Here is a 16,348-nt window from a genome sequence, read left to right as displayed (position 1 = left end):
CTAATGATTGCTCCAACAGTGGACCTTTTTCACCAAGCTGCTTGGCAATTTCCCGTAGCCCTTTCCAGCCTTGTGGAGGTGTACAATTTTGTCTCTAGTGTCTTTGGACAGCTCTTTGGTCTTGGCCATGTTAGTAGTTGGATTCTTACTGATTGTATGGGGTGGACAGGTGTCTTTATGCAGCTAACGACCTCAAACAGGTGCATCTAATTTAGGATAATAAATGGAGTGGAGGTGGACATTTTAAAGGCAGACTAACAGGTCTTTGAAGGTCAGAATTCTAGCTGATAGACAGGTGTTCAAATACTTATTTGCAGCTGTATCATACAAATAAATAGTTAAAAAATCATACATTGTGATTTCTGGATTTTTTTTTTAGATTATGTCTCTCACAGTGGACATGCACCTACGATGACAATTTCAGACCCCTCCATGATTTCTAAGTGGGAGAACTTGCAAAATAGCAGGGTGTTCAAATACTTATTTTCCTCACTGTAGGTACTGTAACTAAAAGTTTTTAATTTACCAGTCAAACAAGCTCATTAAAAAATTGGCAGAGCGAGTAATAAATGAACAGAGTGTAATAATTTCGGAAAAATTGTCTGTTTAGCTTGACGTTAAGTAGCTTAAAAAGTTCTAGAAAGTTCTGACTCAGAAGAACAGTAATAACTATTTACAATAGTAAAATTTTCTGCACTCAATTTGTCTCATTTCAATTCAATTACTTTTAATCCATCATTAAAAAAAATTCTACGTCTGATGTTCTCCTCCAAACAATGTGCAATATGAGGTTATGAAAACAAGGTACATGTATATACGTAGGCTACACAATGTACAAACAAAGGGTTTTTTAACATTACATTCTAAACCAAAATAACTACCGAGTGATTACTACTTTAAAACAGAAGATAAATCCCTAAATCACTGAAATTACTAAATTAAAAAACATGATAAAATCACAGACTAAACATTAACTGGTACGAAGAACACAAATTCACTCATCTGAAGACTGTAATTATATTACATTTACACTTCATTATAATAGTTCCTTTATTTTTATCAGGACCATATACAATCCAGCAAATAATTTCTGGGAAATTAGACAAGTGATGACTGGTGTCTCACCTGCAGCTGTGCATACTGGCAGTTTACCATCAGGCATTCAGGAAAGAGGAAACTGGGATTGCTGGGCCAGCTAGTGAAATGATGTAAAGGAAATACTGAACTCATGAATTACACCCCAGATGCTTTACAATCAAGAACTGGCTGAAATTATCAAGTGTCTAGCAATGATGTCAAAAGAACCAGGTCGATACGAATATGAGAACGGATATTCAATACATGCAATGAGCTGATTGATGGGCGACCGCTTTATAATGCCGTGCAGATGTAAGTAACAGGCACCCGGGACATGCGGCTGTGAGAGTCTCTGCTTGTATGACACAAAATGATTCACACACAGTTATGTCTAAAGGGACTATAAACACTGTGATTCTTTTCTATATTATTATTTGTTTTATTTATTTATTAGGAGTGTAACAGTACACAAATATGCCGGTTCGGTGCGTACCTCAGTTTCAAAGTCTCGGATCGGTATGATTTCAGGTACAGCAGGGGGAAAACTAAACTTTTTTTTTTTTTTTTTTTAAATGGTTTACTGAACAAGTTGCTCTTTCTTTAAATACATTCAGTTATCATTTTCTTAGTTCTTAAAAATCTGCCTCAGCTTGTACTTTAATATAAGGAGCCCTTTTACATTATAAGGTTACAATTAACAACTTAACCCAAACTTAAATTACTATTTATTTTTAAATATAATAATCAACACTCAACTTTCTGAAGCGTCCCAGAAGCAGCTCTCCGAGGCGTTTATACAGCGATCTGTCATGCCTCAAAGACTGTCAAAACGCCATTTATTGTTTGAATTTCCTGAAAAAAATTGTTGTATTTGTTCGGTACACATGCATACCGAACAGAAAATATATTTAAAAAAATTCAGGGGGGATTGTGTGGCCGGGATGGGGGGTAATTTTACACAGTGATTACAAAATTGGTCTCATTTTTAAAGGTTTCCTTAAAAATTTTCCTTCTGGGGCCTGAAATAGAGGAATTTTGTTCAATATTGCTGAATATATTTTGCTGAATGTGTTTTTGTGCTGGCACCTTGGCTGGTTTAGGTCGGTCATGGATAAATAAATATGACAATAACACCGCCAGTAGGTGGCAGCAAGTCCCTGTTTTAATAAACGACGTCCTGAATCATTCATATCAAACGATTCATTCAAAACAGCTGATTCAATTGAAACGAAACAAGTGAGACCATCTGAATGGACTGAATGGCTTTTTGGATAATATCAGCTCTCCTATCGTCTCTCAGTCCCTCACAGTAACACATACATTATGTCAGGAAATTGTCTTTAAATTGTAAATCAAGGAAAAATCATACCTTCTGTTGCCTTCTTTTTTTAAAGAACTTCCAAAGTTGCGCTTGAACCATTTTGCGTGAAAAATTACGAAATTGCTTCTGCTTGTGCGCAGCTTGTTACAGTACCAAGTTCTGATTGGCCAATCGCCGTTATTTAGTTCGTAAATGATCATAAGTAGAGAATTTTAACATTTCATGTGCATGATAAGTTTTACATAATACACAAAATCAATAATCCAAAGGGGATGGTGGTTTTACAGAGGGGATGCTTTTTGTCATTTTTTTCGACTAGGGGGATGCCATCCCCTCGCAATTCGAGCCCTGGTTACACCCTTTAAAAAATTAAAAATAATATTTTATATATATATATATATATATATATATATATATATATATATATATATATATATATATATATATATATATATATATATATATATATATATATATATATATATATATATAAAATTATTATTATTTTTTACTTAAAATTCAATTATAAATTTAAGTATAAATGAAATATTCAAAAGCATAAAAACAGTTTTGGCATCAAAATTTGTATAGAGAATCGATATATTTCATTCATACAGGCTACTGAAATTTTGGTATCATGCCAGCATGCTGCATATCAAGAGGATACAGAAACTGGCAGAGTAGTGTCAGGACACTGGAGATCATTTGTGGCCAATGCAGCATGGCCTGATTGCCCTCCACATCCTGCTGGGAGAAGATCTGAGACATGATGGCTTTACGGGCCACATTCTGGTAGAACAACTCCACCACAGTTTGAGGATTCAACACTAAAAACAAGAGAGAAACAACACGGCGAGGAACAGTCAGCATTCTCATCAGCGGTCATGGACTGTCTGTATTGAGGCAATTACATTTAGTCATTTAGCAGACGCTTTTATCCAAAGCGAAATTAATTCATCTTACCAGATCTACTGGATGTAGGAGTTGTGGAGTCGGACAGCTCCAAAACAGACAGATGCTGAAGATCAGCATTTCTAAAGAGAGACAAATAATGCATGAAATATTGCCCTTAAATAAACCCAGGAACAATTGTATAACTCAAAGATATACAATAAATAAAGTGCAAGTCTATGTATTATAAAAAAAAATACAATAAAATAATATTATAAAATACAAATAAGGCACCAGGTAGAAGGATTTATATTAGGGTAGTAAAAAGTGTTTGATAGAACTATCCCTGCAACACAGCATCTGATATAATTGTGACCTGTGCTTGGAAAATGAGTCGGAAAGCTGACTGACATATGAATCGCACACATAAGGACACCTCCACCAGCGCGCAATCCCAATACATACACATACTGTATACACAGAATTACAGTATTAAAGTAGGCTATTCACGCAAACATAACAGATTATGTCTTAAACGAATGTTTGGGGAAAAACATCTGATGCGTGACATAACATTAAGCCGTGCAGTACAGTAGGAATTACTATATAGGCCGTCTGTCTCATTAATATTAATCTAATAACAAAAGAAAATATCACTGCTCTTGATTGAACTGCTTTTGTAGTTTTAATAATCATGTATTTGTAATGTACACACTGAAATGATTTTTACATTTGATTATTTTTTTTCTTGATTGCTTTCGTTTAGGTGTAAAATGAAAACAGTAATGCACTATTTGTTTCTTATTGTTCTACTATTGTTTTTCTGCATTTGTTCATATTTTTAATAACAAAGATAAAATAAAAAATGGCTATATTGTGATTATTAATACAGTAATTAATATTAAAAAAGGAAGTGGAGGAGGAATCAATGCAATGTTGCTCAGTGATTTTTGCTTTGGAAGCTTCAGAAAACTTTTAACTCTTGCTCAGAACTGACTTTGCTGACTCCATCGACTTCAAACAGGTGTAGCTCAGTCATCAGACTCTATTAAAAGACCTTCAGAATGATGTATGATTTGTTAGAGTATTTAATGTGAATTCATTTTGCCAGAAAAGGTCACAAATGTCTTGCTCATGCATAAGAAATAATTAACATTTTTTTGACCATTTACAAAGTGTAAAAGTGCTTTGGATTATTGGGAGAAAACATGAAACATAGCTCTGTCTTGCTCGTGTCCCACAACCCTTTAAAAACACACAGTGGGATGTATGATCAAACATTTCTCTTTGTGGGGAATATTATTAAACTTGACATAGTACTGAAACTTCTATTGCTTTCTATGCTCAAGGACTTTGAACTTTGCCACTATTACAGCCCTACCGTATACACACATTTGCATTAAGAATCATGGCTTACAAATAAATTTGGATTTTTTTTGTGGATTGGGCCGTGTGGCGTGTGGACTCACAGTATGTCAAGTGGAACGGATGAGGACAGTGTCAGGCTCATCTGTTTAAGCAGGTGATATGTGCACAGCAGACTCGAGCAACGAGGAATCAAGTCCTGCTGCAGCTGCAGTAGCTGAGCAGCGCCTGGAACAAACAGCTGAATAAACAAACAATTAATCAATAAGAGTACAGAAGCTAGGACTGTCAACAGGGCTTTTAAAATAATTTTTCTTCACAATATTTCCTAAATCTCAACTCTATTCAAATTCCACCAAATTATTTTTTTCAGTTAGGGTTCAAGTTCAGCAATCCACAAGAGATTGGATACGTATAAACAGCACCATGTTACATTCTCGAGGCAGTTCCAGAGATAATTTACAGAGTTTTTAGATTTAGCCTTAGTTTTTGACAAAAATATCATTACATGTAATCCCATATTTTATGTACATATCTGGTTAATCTAATGTAAAGGGTGCATTTGGAAGAGTTAATTAACCTGTTTAGCAAAAGGCTTGAGTTTAATGTAGGGCTGCCCTCGACTAAAGACTTTTCTGGTCGACTAGTAGTCATTCGTTTTAAGCATTAGTCGGCTATTTGCATGTTTATTAATTAACCATTTAAATCATAATAATGAGCCTTTAACTGTTTACATAGCCTAATAACCTTCAATCTTAAGAGATGAAGTCGGTGATCTCCACAGTAAAGGACGCGTATATAAGCATGTTTCAAACAGATTACATAATCTGAGAATATTTGTTTTCCATTTGAATTGGTTCATTTGATAGTAGACATTTCACTCTCCACAGGTATATTATTTAGCCTATTTTTCAAGGTTGTAAGGCAAGTATACACAGAGATTCACGCTCAAGTTCACAGAAACAGAGACGGCAGAAAGCGTCCTGTTTGCTCTAATTTTTTTACAAAAGCGCAATGCTTTATGCTTATTTGTGTGCATTCACAATAACAACAGAGTCTTTACAGATTCAAAAGATGATTTGCTCATATATGTATGACCAAAAATGATGGAGTATTTTAAGAGCAAGTGACTGCACCGGCTCCTCCATTTTCTAGGTTAATATAGGAAATGAGCGCCCATATAAAGTTGCTGCTACTAACATATTTCAGATAAGACATATTTGAGGTCATAATAGGCAAGCGTTTGGATGTCCTGTCCAATGTACTATATTACCACATAGACCAGCCACTAACAATCTGTCCATCACGGACTGCGTGACTTCTCCACTTCCTGTGGATTTAAAAAATTTTTCCTGCAACTAAGTGACTACTAAAAATTAAGACCAAGCCTCTTCTTGTTGACTATTAGGGGGCAGCCCTAGATTAATGGTTCACCATTCAGCTTCGTTTCTTCAAAAAACTAGCTAGTAAGTAGATTCTTAAAAAAAAAAAGCTACAAAAAAAAAAGACCACAAACACTAGATGTGCAATGCCATGAGTATGACAAAAGTGATAAATTCAGACTATTTCTCTTAATATTGTATTAGTAAAGATTCAATGACAAAAAAATAATATGTTAGAGCATTTTTAATAACTTGAAGTGTGAAGTGAATTTTGTTCTTGTCATAATTATGCGTGTCTACTCACACTATCTCCAACTCGCAGGTACAGTTGCTGCAGGATGAGCAGGTCTCTGCAGAGCAGAGTTCTAGTCATAGTGGTCTGACACACAGCTTGACAGATCAGACTAGCGGCCACACTGCTGCCGTAGAGCTGAGAGAGGCTAATGCGCACTCTCAGAGACTGACCTGCAACAGTGATGATCAGGGGAAGAGTCCAAACATATATATACAGTGGGGCAAAAAAGTATTTAGTCAGCCACCAATTGTGCAAGTTCTCCCATTTAAAAAGATGAGAGAGGCCTGTAATTTTCATCATAGGTATATCCTCCATGCAGATCTCCTCTAGAGCAGTAATGTTTTGGGGCTGTCATTGGGCAACACGGACTTTCAACTCCCTCCAAAGATTTTCGATGGGGTTGAGATCTGGAGACTGGCTAGGCCACTCCAAGACCTTGAAATGCTTCTTACGAAGCCACTCCTTCGTTGCCCGGGTGGTGTGTTTGGGATCATTGTCATGCTGAAAGACTTTGGATGCAACTCAGCATTCTTTCTCCTCCAAACACGACAAGTTGAGTTTTTACCAAAAAGTTCTATTTTGGTTTCATCCGACCATATGATCATCCAAACGCTCTCTAGCAAACTTCAGACGGGCCGGACATGTACTGGCTTAAGCAGGGGGACACGTCTGGCACTGCAGGATTTGAGTCCCTGGCGGCGCAGTGTGTTACTGATGGTAGCCTTTGTTACTTTGGTCCCAGCTCTCTGCAGGTCATTCACTAGGTCCCCGTGTGGTTCTGGGATTTTGCTCACAGTTCTTGTGATCATTTTGACCCCACGGGTGAGATCTTGCGTGGAGCCCCAGATCGAGGGAGATTATCAGTGGTCTTGTATGTCTTCCATTTTCTAATAATTGTTCCCACAGTTGATTTCTTCACACCAAGCTGCTTACCTATTGCAGATTCAGTCTTCCCAGCCTGGTGCAGGTCTACAATTTTGTTTCTGGTGTCCTTTGACAGCTCTTTGGTCTTGGCCATGGTGGAGTTTGGAGTTGGACTGTTTGAGGTTGTGGACAGGTGTCTTTTATACTGATAACGAGTTCAAACAGATGCCATTAATACAGGTAACGAGTGGAGGACAGAGGAGCCTCTTAAAGAAGAAGTTACAGGTCTGTGAGAGCCAGAAATCTTGCTTGTTTGTAGGTGACCAAATACTTATTTTACAGAGGAATTTACCAATTAATTCTTTAAAAATCCTACAATGTGATTTTCTGGATTTCTTTTTCTCATTTTGTCTCTCATAGTTGAGGTATACCTATGATGAAAATTACAGGCCTCTCTCATCTTTTTAAGTTGAGAACTTGCACAATTGGTGGCTGACTAAATACTTTTTTGCCCCACTGTATGTATGTATGCATGCATGTATGTATATATATATATATATAAAGGGCTGCGCTTTAATACTCGCTCTCTACTTGCACAAATGTCTTTTGGACAAAAGAATAAACAAACACACAAAACAATAATCTTTCAGTTGTTTACATACAACAAAAGCAGACTGTATATATGTGTCAAACTCCAAAAAGCTATCATAAACACTAAAATTGTATGCAAGATCCTAGAGCTGAATGACTGACAGAAGTCATAACTGCTAATTATTAGGCCTGGGCAATAAAACTATCTGTATTTATCGATGGCACACTTTCATCGATAACAATAGAAAAAAATGTTCGATACAGCGCACGATCTTGGCACGTGCTATGAGTAACAATCAGACAGCACACACGAACACATGCTGAAATTAGTGCTGTGCCTGCCTGTGATGAGGAGATTGTGAATAATTTTTTTTTTTATAATAGTCTAATTAAAATTAAAATTTGCATTTGAATGCAAAACCGGTGCAATCGAATGTTTGGTGTGTGCGTCAGGGAGCTTTCTCATTAAGTGTCGCTGTTGAATTTTAGGGTGTGTTCACACTTGTAGTTCGGTTCATTTGGTCTGGACCAAAAAGAAAAATTATACATTTGGAACTGGTCCGCTCAGCGTTCACACTGGCGTTTCTGACAGCGAACCTAAAGATACCGATACCTAAAGGCATAGAGATGCGTTCACAACCTGATTGTCGGGTTGAATGACATATATTTTGTGACGGAACTCACCGAACACCCCAAGCAAAAGGAAAAGGTGCGTTCGACTTAAAGCGGCACTGCGGGTGTATAATTCATTAAAATGTTCTTATTTTCAAAATGTTAGTTAGTACGAAAGAAATGTACACCTGCTCCTCACCAGGTGTAAATGGTGCGTAAAACGTTCTGTGTTCTTTTTGGCAAACCAATGACACTGAATTTTGATGCACTGCCATAATAATATTTTACAAGTTCATTTGCCCTTGCCCTCTAAGGAATTTTTCCTTTTTTTTTTGCAGCTGAGTTGATAACTAAACGCAGCGCTCATCACTGTCACTATTTACCTAGCTGTAAATAGAGGACGGGTGGGACAAATAACGACCAACCATCCTACTTGTACAATGGCTGCCTACAACAATGGAGAAGTCAATATTACTGGTTACTGCTTTTTTATATTTAGTAAAATTCTAGTAATACGTTGCCGCTGTGGATATTCCAAATCATAGCAACTAAAGCATCTCAGCTGGAAAAATGCTGTGCCACCAAAGTGTTATCAAGCACCACCAGCTGGTCGTTTTCAGAAGAGTGCCTGAATTTTTCAGGTGGCTAAAATCTCTTTGGTGGACACATGTTACTGAATATTTATTGTTAGGCATATGGACCTATTAGTCTTTTTTGCATTTATGCAATATACTGGAGCCAAACCTGAGAAAGTATATCAGAATATTCCACTGTGTTCCTGGACACGCTGTAATTCATAGATTATGCTAATTGTGAATGAGCGTGCACAAGTGCCCTATTTATGAATGATTGGAATTCATTAACATACACCTGCTTAACTATCAAATTGGACGTTTACGAAGCGTTTGTGAATCCCGAGCAGAGTTTTCGGGAAGGTCTGTTTTACGTGCAAATTACTCATATATTTACGCAAGTTTCATGAATGAGGCCCAATGTTCCCATTCACTGATCTGCTCAGTGCCGCTTTAAGTAGAATACACCCAATGCCGTCTGCTGGACTAAGTGCGCTTGTTGCATTTATAAGATTTTATTTATTTTCACCACCTGCGAACTCATAAAGAGCTCATAAAAGGTACTGTACCTCCTCGTTGCTCCATGTTTGCCCTCTGCTCAATTTGTTTTGTTTACTTCCCTTTGTGAAATCATGTCACATAGTGTCGCGTCTTGTCATTACTTCCTGTTTTTGGTTCGTTCAAAAATATTTGGTCCATGTTGCGTTCATATTTAATTCGAACCACACCAGAGTTCGTTTGGAAGTGGATTGAGACCCATCTTTTTAGCGGTATTGGTCCGCTTGTTTGGTGCGCACCAGGGTTCGGATGGCAGCGTTCACACTTACTCAAATGAACCGCACTAACAGAGCAATTGCACCAGAGTTCGTTTTAATCGAACCAAACACGACAAGTGTGAACACACCTTAATGTTTTAGTCCAACCCACGAGATGCTGCTGCGTTATTCATTCAAAATATTAGAAAACTATAGAAGCTCATTGAGATCATCTCGATTAGGTTAAAACCGAAACCAAGCCATTCACACAGAATGCATATTCAGGGATTTTTTTTAGATGGACAACTATGACTGCTGCACTCGCATCTCACACAAGAGATGTATAGAAAGCGATGCAAAGTTAAAAGAGTTTAAACTTTTAGAAAACGTCACGAATTTGTGGAGGTTTATTCCATTCCACTGCGCCTCATGTGTTTTTAAACGCAATCTGTGAGATCGGCACTCCGGCTCTTTGTATTAAGCTATGCATAAATACATGATGCTGTTTAGCTCATAAATGTTTAAGCAATTTACAAAATTATATATGTTAATTTAGACGTTATGCACATTTTTTACAGACAAGTTGATATTTCATTGCATTGAATAAACAATATAACGCGCTGCATTATTTTCCTCATTGCGACATCCTGTGGCCTCGGGAGACAAGTTTTCTTAAGACTTATTTAATCTGCATATAACATAAGACATTTGTTTAAATTTTATGTTGTGTTTGAATCTTAAAACAAAAAAATATTTGTTGTTTGTCTTAATAAATAGGGTAAATTAAAAATACAGTGGTAAAAAAAACTAAAAAACTGATTGCTCTTTGTTATAAAAAAGGTTATAAAAAATGTCAATAATTATCGATACCGAACAATATGAAACATTATATCATTGACTAATTTTTTAGCTATATTGCCCAGCCCTACTAATTATTAGATATTGTAATTTTGAAATACACATTTATTCATATTTAATATAGGTTACACTTTGTTTTTAGGTGTCCTTGTTACAGTGTAATTATACATTTAATTACTGAGTAACATTAATTAACTACATGTACACACTATATGGTCAGGATTAGGGTTTGGTTTAGAGTTACCTGCATGTGATTATGCATAATTTATTGTTATTATAATAGTAAGTACATGTGTAACAAGGACACCTTAAAATAAAGTGTTTCCTTAATATATTACAAATATAGCTATATACTTATATATAATATATATTTATTTTTATTAATAGAACTTTACATCAAGAACATTCACCACAGACCCCTTCAAAAGGTGTATATAAAGGCGTACCAGTGGCTCTGGTGTCGGTCTCTGCATCAGCCTCCAGGTCCAGTTCTCTCAGCAGCGTGTTTATTGCAACAATGGGGTTATTGATGTTTTGCAGTTTGCTTAAAATGTCCTGAATCACATTCGCACTGAAGAAAATATTTCACTTTAGACATCAAGCTGATTAGTGTGACTGCATTAAATCAGTGATGTGAGGGATACTGACTTGTCACTGGCCAGAAGACCCTCCAGTACTTTTTCTGACACTTTCTCTGGAGACAACAGGTCCTCAAGGGCTTTGTCCATCTCATAGGCCATGTCCTCCGGAAGAGACTCGTTCACCATGCGGAGACACTGAACGAGCTGCAGGACATCACGGCTCAAGTCTGAATCTAATAAAAGACCACCATTAATAAATGCTTGATTATGTCGACAGTGGCTGCTTGTCTTGCATGTTGGTCAAACAGTCTTTTCCCTTCAGATCGTGGCATTAATAAGTTGCAAAGGGGATCAGACTTTATGCCCTCTTACCCTCAACAATTGGAGTCTCCTCTTCAGAAAACAGGTATTCATCAGAGGACAGGTAAAGATGGTCGACAGCAAAGCAGGGTAACAGGAAAGACACGAAGCCCTAGGAAAGCAGAGTAAAAAGATTAGCACTCCAAGGCTGATATTTGACATTTTTAAATTATTGTCATTGGCCTGTAGGCGTTTGGTCTGTTTGAGTGGTGAGAGCTGAAAAGTAGACTTATTTTGATGGTGCTGTTAACCACATCATAACACAGCACAGACAGATGCACACCAGCTCATGAGATCTGAGATGACCGAACACCTGAGAAGAGATTATATGCCAACGCCCAGAAGACCTCAGATGATGCTAAACCTGGAACAACATATAAAACTACCCAATTTTGCTAAATCGCAGCGTTTAACCGCAACATATAATCATTGCAGTTAAGTGTTCACCGTCTGTTTGATTACGTGTAATTTGTAACTAACTGCATGATTTTTGTACATTTCAGCCATAGTCACCACTAATAACCTACTCCTAAATATAATGTAGAAATGTAAAATTTTCTGTAAAGCTGCTTTGCAACGTTTTGTATATCGAAAAGAGCTATACAAATAAACTTGAATTGAATTGAATATTTAATTCACTCCTAAGTTTTTAGCTCTCATTCTTTTTTCACTGTTCGGTCTAATAATAATAATAAAATAATAATAATAATAATAATAATAAGGCACAGGCTATAATGAAACATATCATACTTCCGACATATAAAAATATGATTTTAACACATTTGAATAATCATTTGAATATATAATAAAGATGTAATTCCACAAATGTGATAAAACCTCAAAAAAAGAAAAAGAAAAAGGTATTTATTCTGCATTACTGTACCAAGTTGAATAGCAGCCTTTCTGAAGTAACAGTAGTACAGAGCACCGGGTTGATCGGAAGATTTCCATATCCAGTGTAGAAAGAGTTTCTGTTTAAGTTGTGTCTTTAGTCGTGTCACACCACTCATGTCCAGAATAGACAAGGTTCTTTGCTATTTTATCACTTTCAATTCATATTTTCAATGCAACTTTTACATAACTGAACAATACTTGAAATCTACATGCTAATGTATTATGATTATTAATAGCATTTGTTATGAGCCAGTCAATTGTTCATTAATTCCATTCTGTCCTCTTGTGTATATTCTGTGTGTGAGCATGTGTGTGTTAAGGGTGGGCGGTTCCTTGTGATAATTTGCTGGAGGCTGCGATTGGCTCTCCTCCTCACCTGATCCAGATATAAGGACCGCCCCAATCACTCAACCTCTGCCATGATTGTGCCATCGTGTGTACGACTTTGTAGCTCATTTCCTTTGCTGTTTTGCCGTCACTGTTTGTTTAAGTCTTAAGAGTGTCTTACCAGAGAGATTGTGTGAGTGTGAATGTAATTTTGTGACAGTGTTTGTGTTTTCAACCGGTGATATTTCTTGTTAACTTGACCCACATCTGATTTGACTACGATTTTGGATTCTGATTTTGAACTGTTAGCTATCGACTTTTCTAAATACTTTGTAAAAAAAAGTTTTTTGGCAAGTTAAGGGATGTAGGGGGTTTGATGCCATTTTATTTTGGTTAATCTTTTCACATTGTTTTTGGTTTAGGGAGTCGGGTAAGTTTAAACTGTATTTTGTTTTCTTTCATTTTGCTTTGTGAAGTGTAGAGGGTTAAAAAAAATATCGTTTTTTTCTTTTGCCATTTTTTGGGGGGTTTCTAGCTTTTAGACTAGTCAGATACAAAACTTCTGTTTAAACGACAGTCAAATTAGTCGTAGCGCACATCCCTAATTATTATATGTAAAAAATAAATAGTAATTGAAGTTAAGTTTGGGATCTGCTGTTGACTCTAACCTTATCATAATGTAAAAGCGCTCCCTATAGCTAAATGAAGTCTTCCAGCCGTGAGGCTGGGATCTGGTACCTTCTTGAGGACGCAGACCATGGCTGTGGCAGGGCTGATGTGCAGGGCGAGTGGAGTGGACAGCACATCCTGGTACTGCAGGCAGCAGGCGTAAAACTTGGACCAGAACTCCACCTGCAACAGACGGTAGTCCTCCTGACAGAACTCGTACTCGGTCACGCTGCCCTGAAGCTGAAAACAACATTTAGTGGTAACACAGATGAAGAAATGAACACAAAGGGGAAAACAGCACCACCTTACCTCATTTTCCACTGTGACCGTAACCTCTTTCTTCAGCTCCTCCCACGACAAGTCAGAATATCGCTCTGTACCCCGTTTGTAAATCTGGAAAAAAAGGAATCAACTCTTCTAGATAAATGTAATGTAAACCATGCAAAATTTACCTGCTCCAATTTAAAGGGCGCCTATTATGCCCCTTTTTACAAGATGTAATACAAGTCTCAGGTGTCCCCAGAATGTCCCCACAGATCATTTATTTTATCATTTTGATGATGCATATTTTGAGTGAAAGCAGAAACAGGCTCTATAAAGTCTCTATAAATGCAAATTGAGCTGAGCTACAGCTCATGACTGCTAAAAAAACATCTGTTTGGTTTTGATTATCCTGCCTATCGTGCTGAAAACATGTGTTTTAAAGCTATATTAGTTTAAACTTCATACAGTTTTCTGAGTGCACACATCCGAAGCACTCGCACAGAAAGCGGCTGTTACACGGCATGCGAGGACTAAACTAAGCCCTCTTTCATGTCTTATTGCACTTTAACTGTCAAATACACACAAGTGAAAGAAACACAGTCGATTATGTCTGTGAAGGTAAACAGCTGGGGGGGGGATCTGTGTATTAAGTGACAGCAGCGTAATATACAGTACCTACTAGGGCTGCTCGATTATGACGAAAATCATAATCACGATTATTTTGGTCAATATTGTAATCACGATCCAATTTACTGTTGCACATGTATTTTCATTCTCAACTCTTTGCGTTCATTTATTACATAACTGACGAGGGTTTACGTGAATAATCACTAAGCGCCACATTTTGATGTGTATTTGACCGTTTAGGCGCTAAAAGATGACTTTACATGTCCGTGTTGTGTTTCCGTCCCTGAGTGCATCACAGTAACGTTAGCCTAGTTCTCTTTCATGCTTTTAAAACAAATAAATCTTATCAACTTAAATCAAGCACGTCACATTTTGCAAAAGTCTCATTACATGATTTTACTGATTTGCAGGTGAAATTGGGCTTTTTTTTTTTTTTTTACGGAGGAACGAAAGTACACCACTGGAAAGGGGGCGGAATGGGGCGCAATAAATGTTTTATCTCGATTACTGTATTTTCATAATCGTTGGAGGCCGAAATCAAAACTGAATTTCGATTAATTGCACAGACCTAGTACTTACTGCTGTCTACACTGTTAAAATGAGCCAAACAATAAAATAAAAGCAGAAAATCACTTCACTGCTCTGGACTGATTAACGCCTATAGCTTTAATAAGAAGATATTTCTTACTTGAATACAGTATTTTCAATTTCATTCATCTTTGCAAAATCTATGGGGTAGTGCTTCATATTTGAAGTGTCACCTGCCTGAGGTGATGCATTTTTCAGACACAATTTACAAACTGTATAACCATCAAACATTAACATTGCCTCATGATTGTTTTTAATAATCATAATACTGTCACACAGCAGCGTTTTGGGTGGAGAAAAAAAAAAAAGCTCAGACTCCAACACGTTGTGCAATTTGTATGTCTGGCTTATTAAGTGCGAGTTAAATGAGAGTCACAATGTGAACCTTTTTAAGGATTCTCTTAACTAAAAGTAAAGAAAATAAAAATATAATTCCTAAATATTCATACAATATCTAGAATGAGATGACAACCACCCTGTATTTAAACATAGTACTAGAGAAAACATAGAAACCAGCATCCCTCCTGGTAGGTTAAAAACCGTACAGTAACTTATTCAACTCCTGAGTATTTGATTTGTCTGATCATATCTGCGAAGAATACTTCTAGAAAATGGCTTCTGAGAACTTTAATTAAATAATCTATTGTGTTGTAAACCCACTACAAGTGAATTAATGTACATTGAGATTTTTACCTGTAAAGCTTTGATGATGGCTGAGGCTGTGAAACGTAGAGGTGAAAAAAGTACATCCAGATATATTTCCTGTTAAAAGACAACAGTGTTTAAGGCACCTCAAAATGGCTCAGAAGTTTTGACTTCAGCATTCGCATTAAAGCCGAATGCTCTTACCCTTGGGTCTTGGTCTTCACCAACGTGAACTTCCTCCTCTGGTGACGGCTGGACAAACACCTGGTTCCACATGCCTATTGTGCTGCTATATTTTCAGGAAAAAGCAGCAAATATTCATGCATTAATACAGTCCTGTGTCCCCGTTCTGATTTCTTATGATTCTGTGTCTATCTCTGAAAATGAAACAAAATCTAACATGAAAGAAAAATGTGGAAAAGCGTTTTAAAAGAGTGCTGAGGGAATTATACAAATGAATATATGAATGAATTAATTATATGAATGTATCTCTGAAGGTTCTGACTGTCTTCAGAAATGATTCGATGGCAATTTGTTTTCATCTTCGCTCCATGTAATACCTAAAGGAAGTGTCGCAATGCTGCTTTGTCCACAGAATTTACGGGAAACAGCTGTATTCAGCTTTTCCATATAAAGCGCCACCTGCTGTCAGAGAGTGGATTTACAGAGACTTATATTTACATTCAGCCTGTGTGCAGTTTCTGTCTGGACAAAAACGGATCGAATTTGCATGCCCTGCTGTAAATTGTGACCGGTTGATGAAAAACAAACTTATGTGGATTCAGGTAAGTTATCTAGAATTATTTATGG

The 16,348-nt window shown here is 36.9% G+C and overlaps 1 protein-coding gene across 1 annotated transcript in view; it reads right to left on the bottom strand.

The window, feature by feature from the left end:
- nup160 (nucleoporin 160) overlaps positions 1 to 16,348 on the bottom strand; it is a 49,524-nt gene that overhangs the window by 20,212 nt on the left and 12,964 nt on the right. The window contains exons 10-21 of the mRNA XM_058766819.1: positions 15,743 to 15,827; positions 15,587 to 15,655; positions 13,724 to 13,807; positions 13,484 to 13,654; positions 11,537 to 11,636; positions 11,232 to 11,397; positions 11,030 to 11,154; positions 6,341 to 6,501; positions 4,759 to 4,895; positions 3,362 to 3,432; positions 3,066 to 3,225; positions 1,126 to 1,195 (exon numbers count right to left, since the gene is read on the bottom strand). Of these exons, the coding sequence (XP_058622802.1) occupies positions 1,126 to 1,195; positions 3,066 to 3,225; positions 3,362 to 3,432; positions 4,759 to 4,895; positions 6,341 to 6,501; positions 11,030 to 11,154; positions 11,232 to 11,397; positions 11,537 to 11,636; positions 13,484 to 13,654; positions 13,724 to 13,807; positions 15,587 to 15,655; positions 15,743 to 15,827 (1,399 nt within the window). The remainder of the gene's footprint in view (positions 1 to 1,125; positions 1,196 to 3,065; positions 3,226 to 3,361; positions 3,433 to 4,758; positions 4,896 to 6,340; positions 6,502 to 11,029; positions 11,155 to 11,231; positions 11,398 to 11,536; positions 11,637 to 13,483; positions 13,655 to 13,723; positions 13,808 to 15,586; positions 15,656 to 15,742; positions 15,828 to 16,348) is intronic.

Source organism: Onychostoma macrolepis, chromosome 25 (assembly GCF_012432095.1).
Source record: "Onychostoma macrolepis isolate SWU-2019 chromosome 25, ASM1243209v1, whole genome shotgun sequence".
NCBI classification, from domain to species: Eukaryota; Metazoa; Chordata; class Actinopteri; order Cypriniformes; family Cyprinidae; genus Onychostoma; species Onychostoma macrolepis.
The sequence above is the reverse complement of the archived record's forward strand: the minus strand, read 5'-3'. Positions and strand labels throughout refer to the sequence as shown.